This window comes from Cheilinus undulatus, linkage group 11, assembly GCF_018320785.1.
Source record: "Cheilinus undulatus linkage group 11, ASM1832078v1, whole genome shotgun sequence".
Taxonomy (NCBI): Eukaryota; Metazoa; Chordata; class Actinopteri; order Labriformes; family Labridae; genus Cheilinus; species Cheilinus undulatus.
Window position 1 is genome coordinate 30,541,556 of NC_054875.1, and position 14,335 is coordinate 30,555,890.

Consider the following 14,335-nt stretch of genomic DNA (forward strand, 5'->3'; position numbering starts at 1 on the left):
CTATTCCAGGGGAACGTGAAGTAAAATTCTGTAGGCTACAAAGCAGATAATTTATTCAGTCATTTGGAAACATTACTTTTAGAGCAACAATAAAAAAGGGGAGATAGAATTAGGAGGAAAAATTGCATCAGTTATAGCAAACTTATCCGTCATTATAAGCAATGAAAAGCCAGAAGATCAAAAATCAAACAGCTTTCCTACGTAAAAGAAGTTAATCTGTCGTCTCCCTGTTGCATTAAACTCTCGAAGAATGGCCTCAGTGTCTATGTCAATATCCTTATAAATGTTCATCAGTATAAGTCCACTCAGAAGCTTGCCTGTCATCGTACCCTATGTTAATAGCCGACGTAAGCAGCTGAAGGAGTGGTAAGCACTTGCAGTGGATACAGGCATCACCAAAAGAACCTTCAGCGCAGTGTTTAGGGGTGTGACAAAAAAATCGATACACTGAAATATCGCAATATTTCCTGGAGCAAGACTGTATCGATATTTTAAAATGCATCGCATATCATATCGTATCGTGAGGTACCCTGTGACTTCCACCCCTAGCAGTGTTACTGTTTGGATTGAAGTCTGAAGGTAACTCAAGCTCACATTGCTAACTTGATAGTATGGTGCCAGAAATGTTTTGTGAAAATAACCTTTGCACTGTTACCGCAACAAATTATGCTGCACCAATCATATGCCTTGCTTCAAATGTATTTGCGACATGACGTTTGTGAGAGGACATAGCATAGACTGCAATTCAACACCAGGAAGAGGAGTGAAATTGTAGAGAATAAAACCATCATCAGTTGTTGTCACACTTTTATTTTCATTAAAAAATATATTTACTGGCAAAAAATGTATGCACAGTGTGTACAAGATTAAGGCGGCGCCACAGAAATGTATGACAAGAGTGTTCCTGAAGTAAATTTTTGCTGTGTCACTTTCAGGAAGAGTGTATATATATATTAATTTACATTTCCTCTCATTCTCTTAGGTAGGAGTAGGGGGGCTCTAATAAAAAAAGGTTAGAAACCAGGTAAAATATGATACACTTTAATGCTTCACACATTCCTCTTTCTTCTAAGGAGTAAAATTGTGCAGTGTCTTTAGTGGGAAGAGTGGATTTATTTTGGTTTCCTATCAGTCACACCACATTTACAAATTTGATATCTTATCAGGTTTGCACATGTTTTGTTATTGGGATGCTGACTCTCTGATTCTTGACTACTTTCCTGTACAGTGCAGTGTAGAAAAGTGACACATATTTTCAGGGATAACAGAATATTTTTTTCCAGAAATATAAACTTATTCACTTTTATTTTTAAGGGTTTGGAAAAAAATTAAAAAGCACTGTCATGAACAGTATGAACACAAAATATGAAACTTTAGCCAGCAGATTTCCCTTAGCATAATAAAAGAATGCAAGGGGGAATTGCTACCCTTCTACTGCCCATAGGTTGCCCATGTGTAAAAGAGAATTGCCATTGGGTTGCCTTATCTGACCATACTAAGTAGTGTCAAAGCCTTCAATTCTAAAGCAGACTGGTTGGTTTTAAAGACCTAGGAATTAAAATCAGAACAGTAACTGCTTTCATGGAGCTGAAATTGCCATGTTACAGATAAACACTGTACCCCCTTGGGATAATAACAGTCAGCTAACCCACAGTAGAGTAAATATAATCGAAACACTGTAGGCAGTAACATGAACACAAAGTTCAGTGAAAAAAGTTAAAGCACATCTCCGTATTTAGATCAATCTAACGTCATCACACTCGCTGCTTGGGGGCATCGAGGCTCATACTCATACTCAGGAGGAGCTACACTATGTGGGCTAGCTGGCCGCCACAGAAGATCCACATCCAAACCGTCACAAGACACTCTCAAGACGATATGATTTCAACAGAGAATCTTTGTCAAGTCTGTGAATTAGCACAGTTCATATCCTTGACCTCAAAGACAGGGTTATTATCCTCATAATACTCCATTAGAACTATAACTGATGCACAAGCAGGGCTGCAGGAATACAGAAGGAAGTATTTACATGTTACCAGCACTACATATTAGCTTGAGTGACTCTGGGATGGCCCTGTTGACAGTTTTTACATCTTTACTCAATGACTAGCACCTTTCAGGAGCTTGTAGGAGTGACATGAATACAGATTTTTAATGACAATTACAAAATTGTGAACTATGTACTCCTCTTAGGGTTTACTCAAATTATTTAAGGTACAGATTGTTGTAAACTCCAGGTGCTGAATCAGAAAAACAAGGTTGTGTTGTTGTAGGTTTGCCTTGGATGATGCATCATTAGATGGCTTCCAAATAAACCAGAAAGAAGGTTGCCAACAACAAAAACAACACAAGAGACAGCAGCCCCCAGTGCCACCGTCCACCCACCTGCCTGTCACACTAATGGATCAATAAGAATACAGATCTGCAGTCCTTTAGGCCTGAAGGTGATTTATCTTAATGATACAATGATCTGTATAAGAATGCATGCATTAAACATAATCCCCACACAGTGTCTATGTAAACAGGCACACAGTATGCACCTGTCTTCAAACTATTACAATGCAAAAACACATATTTACCCATGCAGCTTCTTCAATAAGCTCTGAAGCTGTGGTTTTATTCAATCCCTGAGCACACTGAGGTAGCATTTATTTGCTCATATGAACAAATGTGAAAAAACGGGCAAGCCGAAGCTAGAGGCCCACTCATCCGTTACCAGAATGAATGGCCGTCATTAGCATGAGGCTCCCCGGCAGCACCCTGCAATGCAGCGACACACACAATGGCGAGTGCCACGCTTCCCCCTGCCGTCACCCCCTCACAAGAGAAGCCCCTTTTGTTTGAGCAGCATCTGGACCTGACCTCCATGCATTCGAGGCTGATGACCCCCCTCTCCCTCCTTCCTTACTCTTCATCTCCTCTCCTCTTAAAAAAGCCTGCTCTGCCTCTACACCCCCCCCCCCACTCCTCCTCTTTTCCTTCTCCATCTCCTTTCCTCTCCTCTACCCTGTCCGTTTTTCACACACAGATACCCCCTCTCTCTCCCTCCCTCTCCTAGCTGAGAAGAGCAGCCATCTCTTGAAAAGAAGGTCTGTGTACTAGTGGGCCTTGTACAAAGCCTGCAGGGTGAATTAGAAAACCAAAGAGGAAAAAGCACCAGGGCTACCGGCCATCTGTCCCTCTGGGTTGGACGTGCTTGCTCCGAGTGAGCCTGCCCCCCCTTCTCTCTTTCCCCTCACATAATTCCCACCCCTACCCCCACCTTCCCTGATTCCCTTAGCCTATATACACAGCATCAACCACACTCAACATCTCTGCCATGCATACATCACAGGCTTCAGATGGCGGATGATGATGGTGGAAAAAAGAGGAAGGAGAGAATAAGGAGCTGCCACTTGCCTGGATGCAGAGCGAACCCGGCGCAGGCAAATCAAGCCGTAATCCCTTTTCTTTGTCTGAGCAGCAAACAGAGAAATTTGTCTCCAACAATGATTTCCCCGAGATCAGCAGTGGAGTGGAAAACAAGGAAGCGAGGGAGTGAAGGACAGAGAGGAAGGGGAGGGAGAAAGAGAGCAAGAGAGAGAGAGAGAGAGGAGGAGGAGGAGGAGATGGAGGAAGACAGCAGGAGCAGCTCGAGTGTGACAGAGAGAGACAGAGGAAGGCAGCAGCCAACGCCGAGCCACAGGGACGCTGACACTCACAGGAGGATTTGAAGTGAAGCGAGGGGAGGACGACAGAGAAGAGAGCAGAGAGAGAGGGAAAGGGAGAGAGAGAGGGAGGGAGGGTGAGATCAGGTGGGGGGAGGGAAGGATTGGTTCGCTGTGTGGCTCAAACGCCGGGATAACGCCGAGATAACCCTCATCCCTGAGCAGCAGCTGTAGACGTGAGAGGGAAATGAATCCCACGAGAGAGCAACTTCTCTATCAATTGTGACATTTGCTGCACATGATAACAATGGCCATCTGTAGCAGTGGGAGCTATGAAGGAGAAAGGAGGAGGAAGAGAGGTGGTGGTGGGGGGTTGTTCTTCCTATAAACACACTCGCCCAAATGAGAGAAAAAAACACTTGAGCCAGTGGTGGCACCTGTTCGAGTCAAACACAAGCAGCAACACATGTGCTCAGGAGAAGGGGAGGAGACATGAGGGACACACAGACAAAGGAGACAGAGGGCCGAGAAGTGTGGCTTTTATTTGACTGGCTTTGTCATTCTGCCTTGTCATGCCATGGAAATATTTGCATGTGTGAGTGTGAGAGAAAGAGAGAGACAATAAACAGGAGGCGACAGTGATAGTAGGTCACCAAGAAAGAGAGAGAGGGAGGGACCAAAAGAGAGAGAGAGAGAGGAAGGGCAAACTCTAAAAACATTTTGTTGCTTGACTGGACAACACTGTGTTGCAGCCCATTCAGCAATTTCCAGCTATAAGCACAATTAATTGAGAAAAAATATCTATTTCATGATGTCACTACAACAGAAGAAAATGTCTACAAACTGTTGATTCCTCCTTTTTAGCAACAATGTGCCCAAAACATAAAGCCTCACTTATAATCTTCAATCTCAATCTTTATTTGTAAAGTGCCGATTCATAACTAATGTTGTCTAAGGACACTTGAAAAGGAGACCAAAACAGCATCGCTTCAGATTGTTAATTTCTGATAGCCACTCTCACACACCGTTCATCTGAGACTGCATTTATCTCAGAACAGAGGTACACGCTAACACTTTCAAAATAAAATTTGATTAAATTACAATTTAGGGTAAAGGAAAGGGTCAGGATACTAAACGTTAAAAGTTAAAGCCAAATAAATAGTCTGCTCACAGGAAAAAACTTGTCCTCCTTGAAACCATTCAAATGTAGCCAGTATAGCTTACATAGCTCTGTTAGCTGTGTAAAGAAAACAAATCAAATGTAGCTCTGTAGCTAACTGAGATTAAGCTAAGCTCACAAAGCAGCTACATATCAACATCGTCTGTGTAGCAAGATTAGCTTTAGCTACATTTGCTAAAGCTTACTTAGCTATAGATAACGGAGCTTTTGTAGCTGATGTAGCTAAAGCTATGCTCACAAAGCAGCTATGTGAGCTACTTATCTGCATTATCTATGTAAGCTTTAGCTATGTTTGCTGAAGCTCAAGTAGCTGAAGCTAACTAAGCTACATGGGCTTATAAAGTAATGTTAATTCAGTAGGTAGTGTGGCTATAAGCTTTAGCTAAAGCTAACAAAGCCATTTTAGTATCTACTTCTGAAATGGGGCTATATATATAATTTAATTCCAAATTAGACCCTGGATTAAAATCCTTCATTTTACTGTAATGATACTTTATATGTATGCACTTTCTTACTAGAACAAAAGTAACTACATGTGTTAAAGTATTTACCTGTTACATTTGAAATTATTGAGTCAGGTGGTGCAACCGCAATGAATGTATGTCATTGACCAAAACACCAGCTTACAGTACAACTCAATGATTGCAAACTCATGCTGAAACAGACCAGAAGGAGAGCAAAAACATCTTTTCCATCATGAAAAGCTCTCAGTGTGGCTCTTTGCTCTTTTTTCAAAAAAGAAAGGGATCAACTTCTGATAAAACTGAAAGTATACCATAGCTACATCCGAGCTAACTGGTACACTAGAGGCAGCCACTGCTGATGCCTCACTGTACGACCCCGCCAGTAGCTACCGACTAGTTCTCTTCAAACGATGCTGATTGGTTAGAACCATTTTGGCTCAATACAGCCATTGTAGATTGGATCTTTTCAAGATGGATTTGCTTGATGACAGTCTGACAAATCCATCTGCTTTGACAGGTTAGGTCCAGGCCGTACTACCTTGGATTTTACTCATAAATCCACCAGGAGCTCAGCACTTAGCAACATTTAGTGAAGTTTCAGTAGCCAGGAGATACTTCCTTTTGAAAGGCTGAAGATGTTTGTGAAAGGATGAGGGAAATGCAGAAACAGAAATAGGAAATGTAGAAAGTGAGAAGCGGGATATGTAGAACAAGAGGGGGGAGAGAAATGCAGGAGCATTGCCCACAGCTCTGAACCTACACAAAGGCCTACAGGTGCAGCAGCGCCATTCATATAATAAGTCTCAGTTCAGCAGTATACTGTGCTTAAATACAGCTACTTTGCTCACACTCACTTCAGCTGAAAACTATTTAATGGGATTTTTTTTCATTGAAGGGAACCAGACTTAACCGAAAGAGTAACACTATGATTCAAATTTTTAAAAAGTGAAGTTTTGTCAGGTCTGACCTTAAGATGAGGAGAAAACAACTTCTAAATGTCATGTTCTTTGAATGGAGTTTGGTTCAGTCCTTTCTGACAGGTTAGGGGAGTCAGTGAGGGAATCTAACAGCTGACTGGCTTCATGCACAGTATCAAGAAGATTTTCTGGCTCAAGTTAAAATGTGATTGATAACTATAATTTGATGCAGATTTTGGTTTCAAAGACAAAAAGATTATAGGAAAGCTGTCGATGGGAGGTTTGTCAGCGTGGACAACGTTTCGCCTGTTTATTGATGGCGCCACAAAACGTCTTTTTTCTATACAACACATCCTATTGATTCATGGTCAATGCAGCTCTGAGTACAAACATACCAGAAACAGATATCACAACACTTATCATCCTGAAAACCACAACCTTTGTCTATAAATAGATTAGTACATCTATTTTATGCAACATAATGCAAACTGCATATTAATGCCGTAGCTGCTACTTTATCGAAACATGGCATTAAAAAACTTGACTGAAGTAAAGGTACCACAAATTTGTACTTGAACATTTGTACAGACATTAATTGCTCTTAGAGTCTTAAACTTACTCTTTAAGCAGAACCCCAACAGAGTTTTTGTGACTTATTTCAACAGAAAACATAATTTCTTTCACCTTCTGTGTGTTGACAGCTGAGCAGAAGATTAGCATGCTAACAGCTACACTAAAGCCCCAACAAAATTATGATTCCATAACAGTGCCATAACATAGTTTCACTATCACAATATGTATATGGCACAAAGCTATAGTAGTGTTCTATTGTCTTTTGTCTTCATGCATTACGTTGTTACAGAAACACGAGTCAAGGCTTACAAAACACAAAGTAGCAGCTGCGCTGAGACATGCTTTCACATGGTGCTGCACACATTTTAAGGCAGACCAGGGTTGTAAAAAATTCACCCCACCACTTTGCCTCTGAAGGTTCCACACTAAAGATTAGAAGTGACAGGGCCGTGAATGACACTTTAAAATTTCAAAAGTTAGCAAAAGGGGATGAAAAAAGTTAGCTTGCAACCTTTAGCATTCTACACAAAGTAGCGATCTGCTTGAAGGAGGTGTAGCCTACATTTGGTTCTAACCCGCAAAACTAGATTTAACACCTGAACCACAACTTGTCCACAGGTGTATGGAGCGCATACTGAGCCCAGCCTCACTACTACAGCAACACAGGATAGATTGGTTATGTCTGAATATACAAATCAAGGATCCGCTGATAATGTTTTTTTCAGATTATATCGATTATTGGTAGTGCATATGACTTATAACCAATTTCTGGAACAGATATAAATTTATGACAAACAAAATGTACTTAATGTGGCAAAAGTAAAACTGCATGTAAAGAAATGAAGGAAAATAAACAATTTAGCTCTAGATCTGTCAACATGAGAAACAGCACATGGGAAACAGGAAACAGGTAGCCAGTTGGAGCTTTTCCACTATGACTTTTCCACGCGATCCAAGTAGCGCTCAGCTGTCTTTTTATCACCAGTTTGGCCCTGCCAGGCTATGCCGGGCTGCACCCGGAATGCTCCTGCTCCAGAGCAGGGCCCTCAGCATCACAGCTGTTTGTCACTGTTTGGGGACGTCTTGCAGACGTGTTTAAATAGCAACGCTGCACCAAACTTTGAAATACCTGCCAGATTACACATAGAAGAAGAAGACACTTTGGAGTAGAAACAATGGGTGCTTCTTCTTTTTCTGGCATAACAAAACAATCCTTAGTGAAGGGCAGCTGTTTAATCATTGATTCAAAAAGGCCCCTTCATTAGCTCTGTGCCAAGTCAAACCAAGTAGAGCCAGTCAAAGCCCAAATACCCTTCCTGTGCCAGAGGCACCCAGGCCTTAATGTTGATTGGCTGGCAGTTGTGTGACATCAAGCCAGCCAGATAGCGTTGTAGGCAGGATATTTGGTGAGACTGTAGAGGAGTGATACTCAACGCGTGGCTCTTGAGCCACATGTGGCTCTTTTGTGATGATCTGTGGCTCTTTTATGTCTAAATTTGAAATATTATTCCCCCAGAAAACCTTTAGAAAAGGAAACTATGACCTTATCCATTACAAGTAACATTAATCAGTTTGAATCTCCACATTAATACTGTTGGCTTTAATTTTCAACCTTTATTGTTTTTCTGTATAATTCCATTGTCCTGATTTGCATGTTTTTGCCATTTAAAAAATTTTTTTTTGCCACTTTTGATCTATTTTTACTGCTTCTATCACATGTTTGCGACCAGTTTTTTTTGCCTCTCTGCCTTTTGCTATTTGCAATTTTTTCCCCTTTTTTGCCATTTTTTGCCACTTTCCACCCATCTAAGCCACGTTTTGCCATTAAATGCCACTGTTGTTAGCATTCTTGCCACTCTGCTGCTTTTTGACCATTTTCCCACATTTTTGCCCATTTTAGCCACTTTTAGACTCATTTTTTGCCATGTTTCAGCTGTTTTTGGCCATTTTTTGCCACCTGTAACTCATTTTTAGTAACTTCTCACCCATTTTTTTGCCACTTTCTGCCATATTTTGCTACTTTCTCTTCCTGTTTTCCCACTTTTTGCCACTTTATGCCCTTTTTGCCCCCTTTTGCCTCTGTTTGACCATTATTTGCCACATTTAACTTATTTTTATGCTACTTCAATCAGTTTTTGCCACTTTTCACCACTTACATTGTGGCTCTTGCAAAAGCATTTTTCAACAATTTGGCTCTTTGGTTGAGCAGGGTTGAGTAACGCTGCTGCAGAGAGTGGAAACACAAAAGGGGAGGACACACCTTGCAGTGGAGACAAAATAGCACACCTTTGAATTGATTGATTTTGGCCGATTCTCTGTAAAATAAAATGCCGATAGCAGCATCAATAATCTGCCAGGCCAATAATCAGTCCACCCCTAATACAAATGAGAGCTCTTGTAAAACATCAATGGGGACAGCCTGTCTTAGTTTCATTTGAGAAACAAATTAGATTTGCCTGCAATCTAAACAAACCTCCAAATATCACCTCTGAGCTGAAAGCAATGCTGATGACTTCACAGACTGTACAGGGAACAGCAACCTGACAACATCCTGGATGGGGTACAAAACCTGTGGGCTTCAGTGACCTAAAATGAATAGATAAAATAAAGTGATTTCTATTTTTTTAGAAAAGGCAATTTATGGGTTAAATAGGGCTATTGATTATGAGCAGAGAGTTATAGTTTTTTTAATTGTCCTATAAAGAACTGAAGTACATTTCAAGGTTTACTAAATTTAGTGAATTTTCAAACCTACAGAGCTGCAAGTAGCAATCATTTACTCTTACAGATTCTATCGAGGCATTAGAACTCTATGCTGCTTTAAGTGCACACATTTTAGGGAATTTGAGGTAAATGTATCCTTCATATCCCTGGGAAGAAGCACGAATTACTGAAATGAAAGGAAAAAAATTAATCCCTGTAATCATCCGGTGAACCTTTGGACAGCATTACCACAGATTTAGTGTTTTTATTTTGTCTAAGACTTCTTTTTCAGCAGTTTTATGTCTACACTGTATGCCCCCTGTGTGCCGAGGCCTTTCTGTCGCCCAGTGTTCTTTGCGAGAGCCCAACATACTCATCACATAATCAGGCAGGAATCTATTTTCAATATATCAGAACATCATAATCCCAGTGAGGGCACCGGGGGAGGCTCAGAGAGCCGGATTTACCGGTCACATGGCTGAGCGCAAGAGAAGGACAGACAGCCAGAGATAGCGAGGCAGCAAGTGGAAAAGCAAGAAAAAGAGAGATAGAGATTATGAGAGAAAAAAACAAATCTAGTGCAGAGCTGTGATTTATCAGGAAGCACCCTGATGCAAATACATGCAAACAAACACATAAAGTCAAATTGTAGGAAGTGATGTTTACTGAATGTAGTGACCCCTTTCTTGGTTGATTAAATCATGTCTTTGCATATGTGTGATAATCAGAACAATTCCTCAGGGGGGAAATACACACTCTCACACACACTTTGTCTAATCACATCCCCGATAGACTCACTGTGCTGTTAAAGCCTCCAGCTTTTTGGTCATCACATTTCAAGTTAAACATTTTTAAGAACCAAATCATTACGTGAGTACAGTAAGAAAATGAACCGAGGATAGCTGGGCTTTGTCGCTCGACCGCAATTTCAACTGTTTGTGACATAACACAGCCCAGCTGTGGACTCTGGCACAGTGTGCGTGTTTGGCTCATGCTGCAATTTTATACAGTTGTGAGACACTCTGCAAAAATGGAGTACTGGCACTGTCAAACATGCTTGTCTGAAGTGGACAATAATACAGAGTGAAAACTACAGTTTTGGTGTTTGGGAATTATATGTTTGCTACCTTTTTGAATTTGCTCAAAGAAGAGCTTGTGAAGATTTTCTGAATGATGAAGGAGAAAGAAAGTGTAGCAGAATAATTTATGGGTGAGTGAGAGTGAAGAATAAGATTAATGAGAGATAAAACAAATGAGAAAGAAGCCAAAAGAAAGTGGGTCATTAGGGTAAAGATGGAGTGCTGATGCTAAAGACTGGTTAAAGACACGATTTGTCAGCCAGATGCCCTGGTTTAAGCATCACATCATTATTTTCATGACTATTCTTTACTCACAAGGCACAGCATGGCGGTACAGATTGGCTCGGATTATCTTCTGCAGCTCGTGGTCAGGGGAAGACTTCTGAAACCTCAAGCTCAGGTAGTGCTTCAGGTCCTTGTTGAGTCTGTGACCTGGAAACAGAAGACATACAAAAAATATCTCAAATAAACAAAAGCGGATGGAAAAAAAACTGCTGTTCTCTCTGTTTACATGCGTTTATTTGACCATAGGTAAGGTCAGGAGAGGCAGTGACATTTCCGATGTCGAAACGCTCCTGGATACTAAAAGGGCACAAAACAAGTAAGGTCTTGTTTAGCTTCCTTAGACAACATGAAAAAACTCAAGTCCAGCAGACAGTTTGCAAAAGTTTTAGATTAAGATTCAGTCCAATTTATTTAAATCAGCTATGAGGAACTTGCATTTATTTTGTGGGTTATTAAAAGAGTTATAAGCTTATTTTAATAAAATAATAAAATATGATTATATGAGAAACCCCCCCCCCCAAAAAAAAAACAAAAACAAAGTGCAGCCCAGGCTGATGGAAACTTGTTGTCAGTCCATCCATAGCTGATCTCATTTCAGTGGCCATTAATTGCCAAATTGCTAATTTTTTTATTATTGCAATCTTAAGATTTCTGATCAACCATTATTTCAGTCAAAGTCACTGTTAGTTTGCCTGTTACAGCTGCAAACAGAGAGAGATAAATTATGGGTACAGCAGCTGACATTATGATCTACTATGCATCATTTCTCTATGCAGATTTTAACTTACTTTGGCACTGGAGAAAAGTCTATTTAACACCTAAGCAATTGAGACACATTAGTTGAGCATCATGATTGTTTATATCACATTGAATGGTAATGAAACTGTTTTGTAGCAGGTTGACAATAATAATAATAATAATAATAATAATAATAATAATAATAATAACAATAATAATAATATATGTACAATAACTGAATGTTAATCACAATTTTGGCCGTCCTACAATCAAAGAAACATGATTAACAGCAATTATTTACATGAAAATTCATTCCTAATGCTGCCATGTTAAGCTCAATTATAAGTTACAACCTAAAAAAATTATTTCTTATATGAGGATACACCTGACACTTGACAATCACTTAAAACATATGTATGCTTGAGTATAAATACTGTGGAACCTTGCTGGCTAATATTAGCCCAATTATTTGGTCAGATTTTTGTCTCAGTCCAGTCCACACAACAGATGAGTAGTAGGATACATACGCATGTTTTCAAAATAAACTTTGAACAAAATTAAAAAGGTCTGGGCACTGGTGAAGCTTAGTAGGTAGAGCAGTGCCAATACGCAGAGGGAGGCTATAGTCCTCAACGCACTGGTTGTGGGATCAACTCTATGTCTTAGCATGTTTGGTACATGTCTTCCCCAATACTCTCCCCACTTTTCCCGTCCTTGTCCAGCTACACTATCAAACTAAAGCTAGTCTTCCATGAAAACATTCTAATGCAGCCAACGTAGCTAAGGCAAAAGCCAATGAAGCCATGCTAGCTACATAAGCTACATAGGTAGGATAGCTTACGTAGCTAAGGTAGCTACGTAGTAGAGGCTGGCCAAGCTATGTTAGCTTATGGTAAAGCTCATGTCGCTACATACATTACCTACATAGCTAATGTAGCTACATATGCTCAAGCTCACATTGCTTAAACTCACATTGCTAAAGCTAATGTAGCTACACTAGCTTATGTAGTAATGTTAAATATATAGCTAGCGTAGCCACATTAGCTTTAGCCAAGCCCCCGTTTGCATAACCACATTAAAACATATCTATGCATAATTAAATCCCAGGTTAGAACTCTGACCTTTTTACTGTTTAATTAATGAAATGTTGCTTAGTTTGTAATGTTTGCAATGTGATTATTTCATGAATATAACTGCCAGGCTTTGTTTATGAACGGAGTTCTAAAACTTTGTACTGGCAAATTAGGTCACAAATTGTAGTCACAGTAGTTGCCTGCAAAACGGGACATCTGAGATCTACAACCTGACCCCTATCTAATATGCTAGAAGAATAAAGTATTGAGTCAGAGTCAGTCTCAGTGTACTAAAACAAATGTAGTATTAAAGTGGAAAGCTGACAAACACATTGACCAACAGCCATGCTTTTAACATGTTTTAAAGTTAATTTGACTCAGACATGAAACTGCATACGGAGGGATAAGTGGTACTCAGCCTTTACTGGGTTTCATTTATTCCTTTGTTTCTTTGATCTATGTAGTTGGATTATAACAGGTAGAAACAAAGGAATTAGCCATATTGGCAATTTGAGTGTTCATAAAAGACACATGGTGTGCTATAGAAGGGTAAATCTAAAGAAAAATGGCAAAGATGGAGGTAGGTGTATGTAATTGATTAAAAAAGTCTCTGATTGGCCAGGATTCCCAGGCTTATTCAGCATCCATCCAATCAGAGGTAGTGATGCTGCTGGCCAAGTTTGAACGGAGCCCCGGCACTCACAATGGGGCCAGATGGTCAGAGCTCGCTCTCACACCAGGGTCTCATTTAGGAGCATTTAATGATCTCCAAATATATCATCTATGTCTGGGAGAGCTGGCAAGCAGCTCTTGGGGGAGGTGCCGCGGCCTCCTGTTGGCCTCCGATCACAGCTGAGGAGATTCTCCTGGCTCTGTGCTCTGAGGTGGTAGGGTCAGTGAGCTGAATGAGTTTACTATGGAACTAATGGGAGTTACAACATGGCATAGAGTCATAGTGAAACGCCAATTAAACCCTGTTTGCTTCTGTAATGGGATGTTTTTCAGTGCATAGGAATAAAACAGCAGCAAACATCTTTATCCTGTGAATACATCCTTCACATTCAAACACACATCCAGTACAATGACATTCATGAATAAGTATTACAACCATAAAGCTTATCAAGTTGGAACTGAAAAAACAAGATAATTGATTTATAAGTCTAAAAGTACTACAACTAAGAACTACAGTCACATTAAAGAAAAAATTAAGAATTTGATTTTATAGACATAGCTTTACTTGGATTAAGTTGAAAATTTATGGCAAATAAATGCATTTCTATCGTTTAAGTGGTAATTTTATTAGACAAAAGATACATTTTTAAAAATTAAGCTGAAGATTTAGTCTAGATGTGTTACCTTCAATTAATCTCTTCTTCTCTTTATATCTTCTCTAATCTTGTAAAATTACAACCATATTCCCTTATAACCAATTCTTGTAAGTTAAAAAGTATCTTTTAATACTATGACTTTAATCTAAACATTTTTGATTTTTTTTTTTTTCAAAGCGTTAACTGTTGATTGGCCTGGCTGAGTATTGGGGACAATATTTAGCAGTAGGCTAATTATCTGTGTTCATCATTTTACAGATTGCAAACAGGGGTTAGGGTTAGGGAACTTCTTTGACACTGCTGTGACATGTCTAACCTTCTGGCTCTGTTTTCACTCCACAGTCTCAC

The 14,335-nt window shown here is 39.9% G+C and overlaps 1 protein-coding gene across 12 annotated transcripts in view; it reads right to left on the reverse strand.

Annotated features, from left to right (window-relative positions):
• Positions 1-14,335, reverse strand: part of LOC121517204 (membrane-associated guanylate kinase, WW and PDZ domain-containing protein 1-like) — a 163,635-nt gene that overhangs the window by 93,191 nt on the left and 56,109 nt on the right. For all 12 annotated transcript variants that reach the window (XM_041798783.1, XM_041798782.1, XM_041798779.1 and 9 more), the window contains exon 2: positions 10,879-10,995. In XM_041798783.1, coding sequence (XP_041654717.1) covers positions 10,879-10,995 — 117 coding nt within the window. The remainder of the gene's footprint in view (positions 1-10,878; positions 10,996-14,335) is intronic.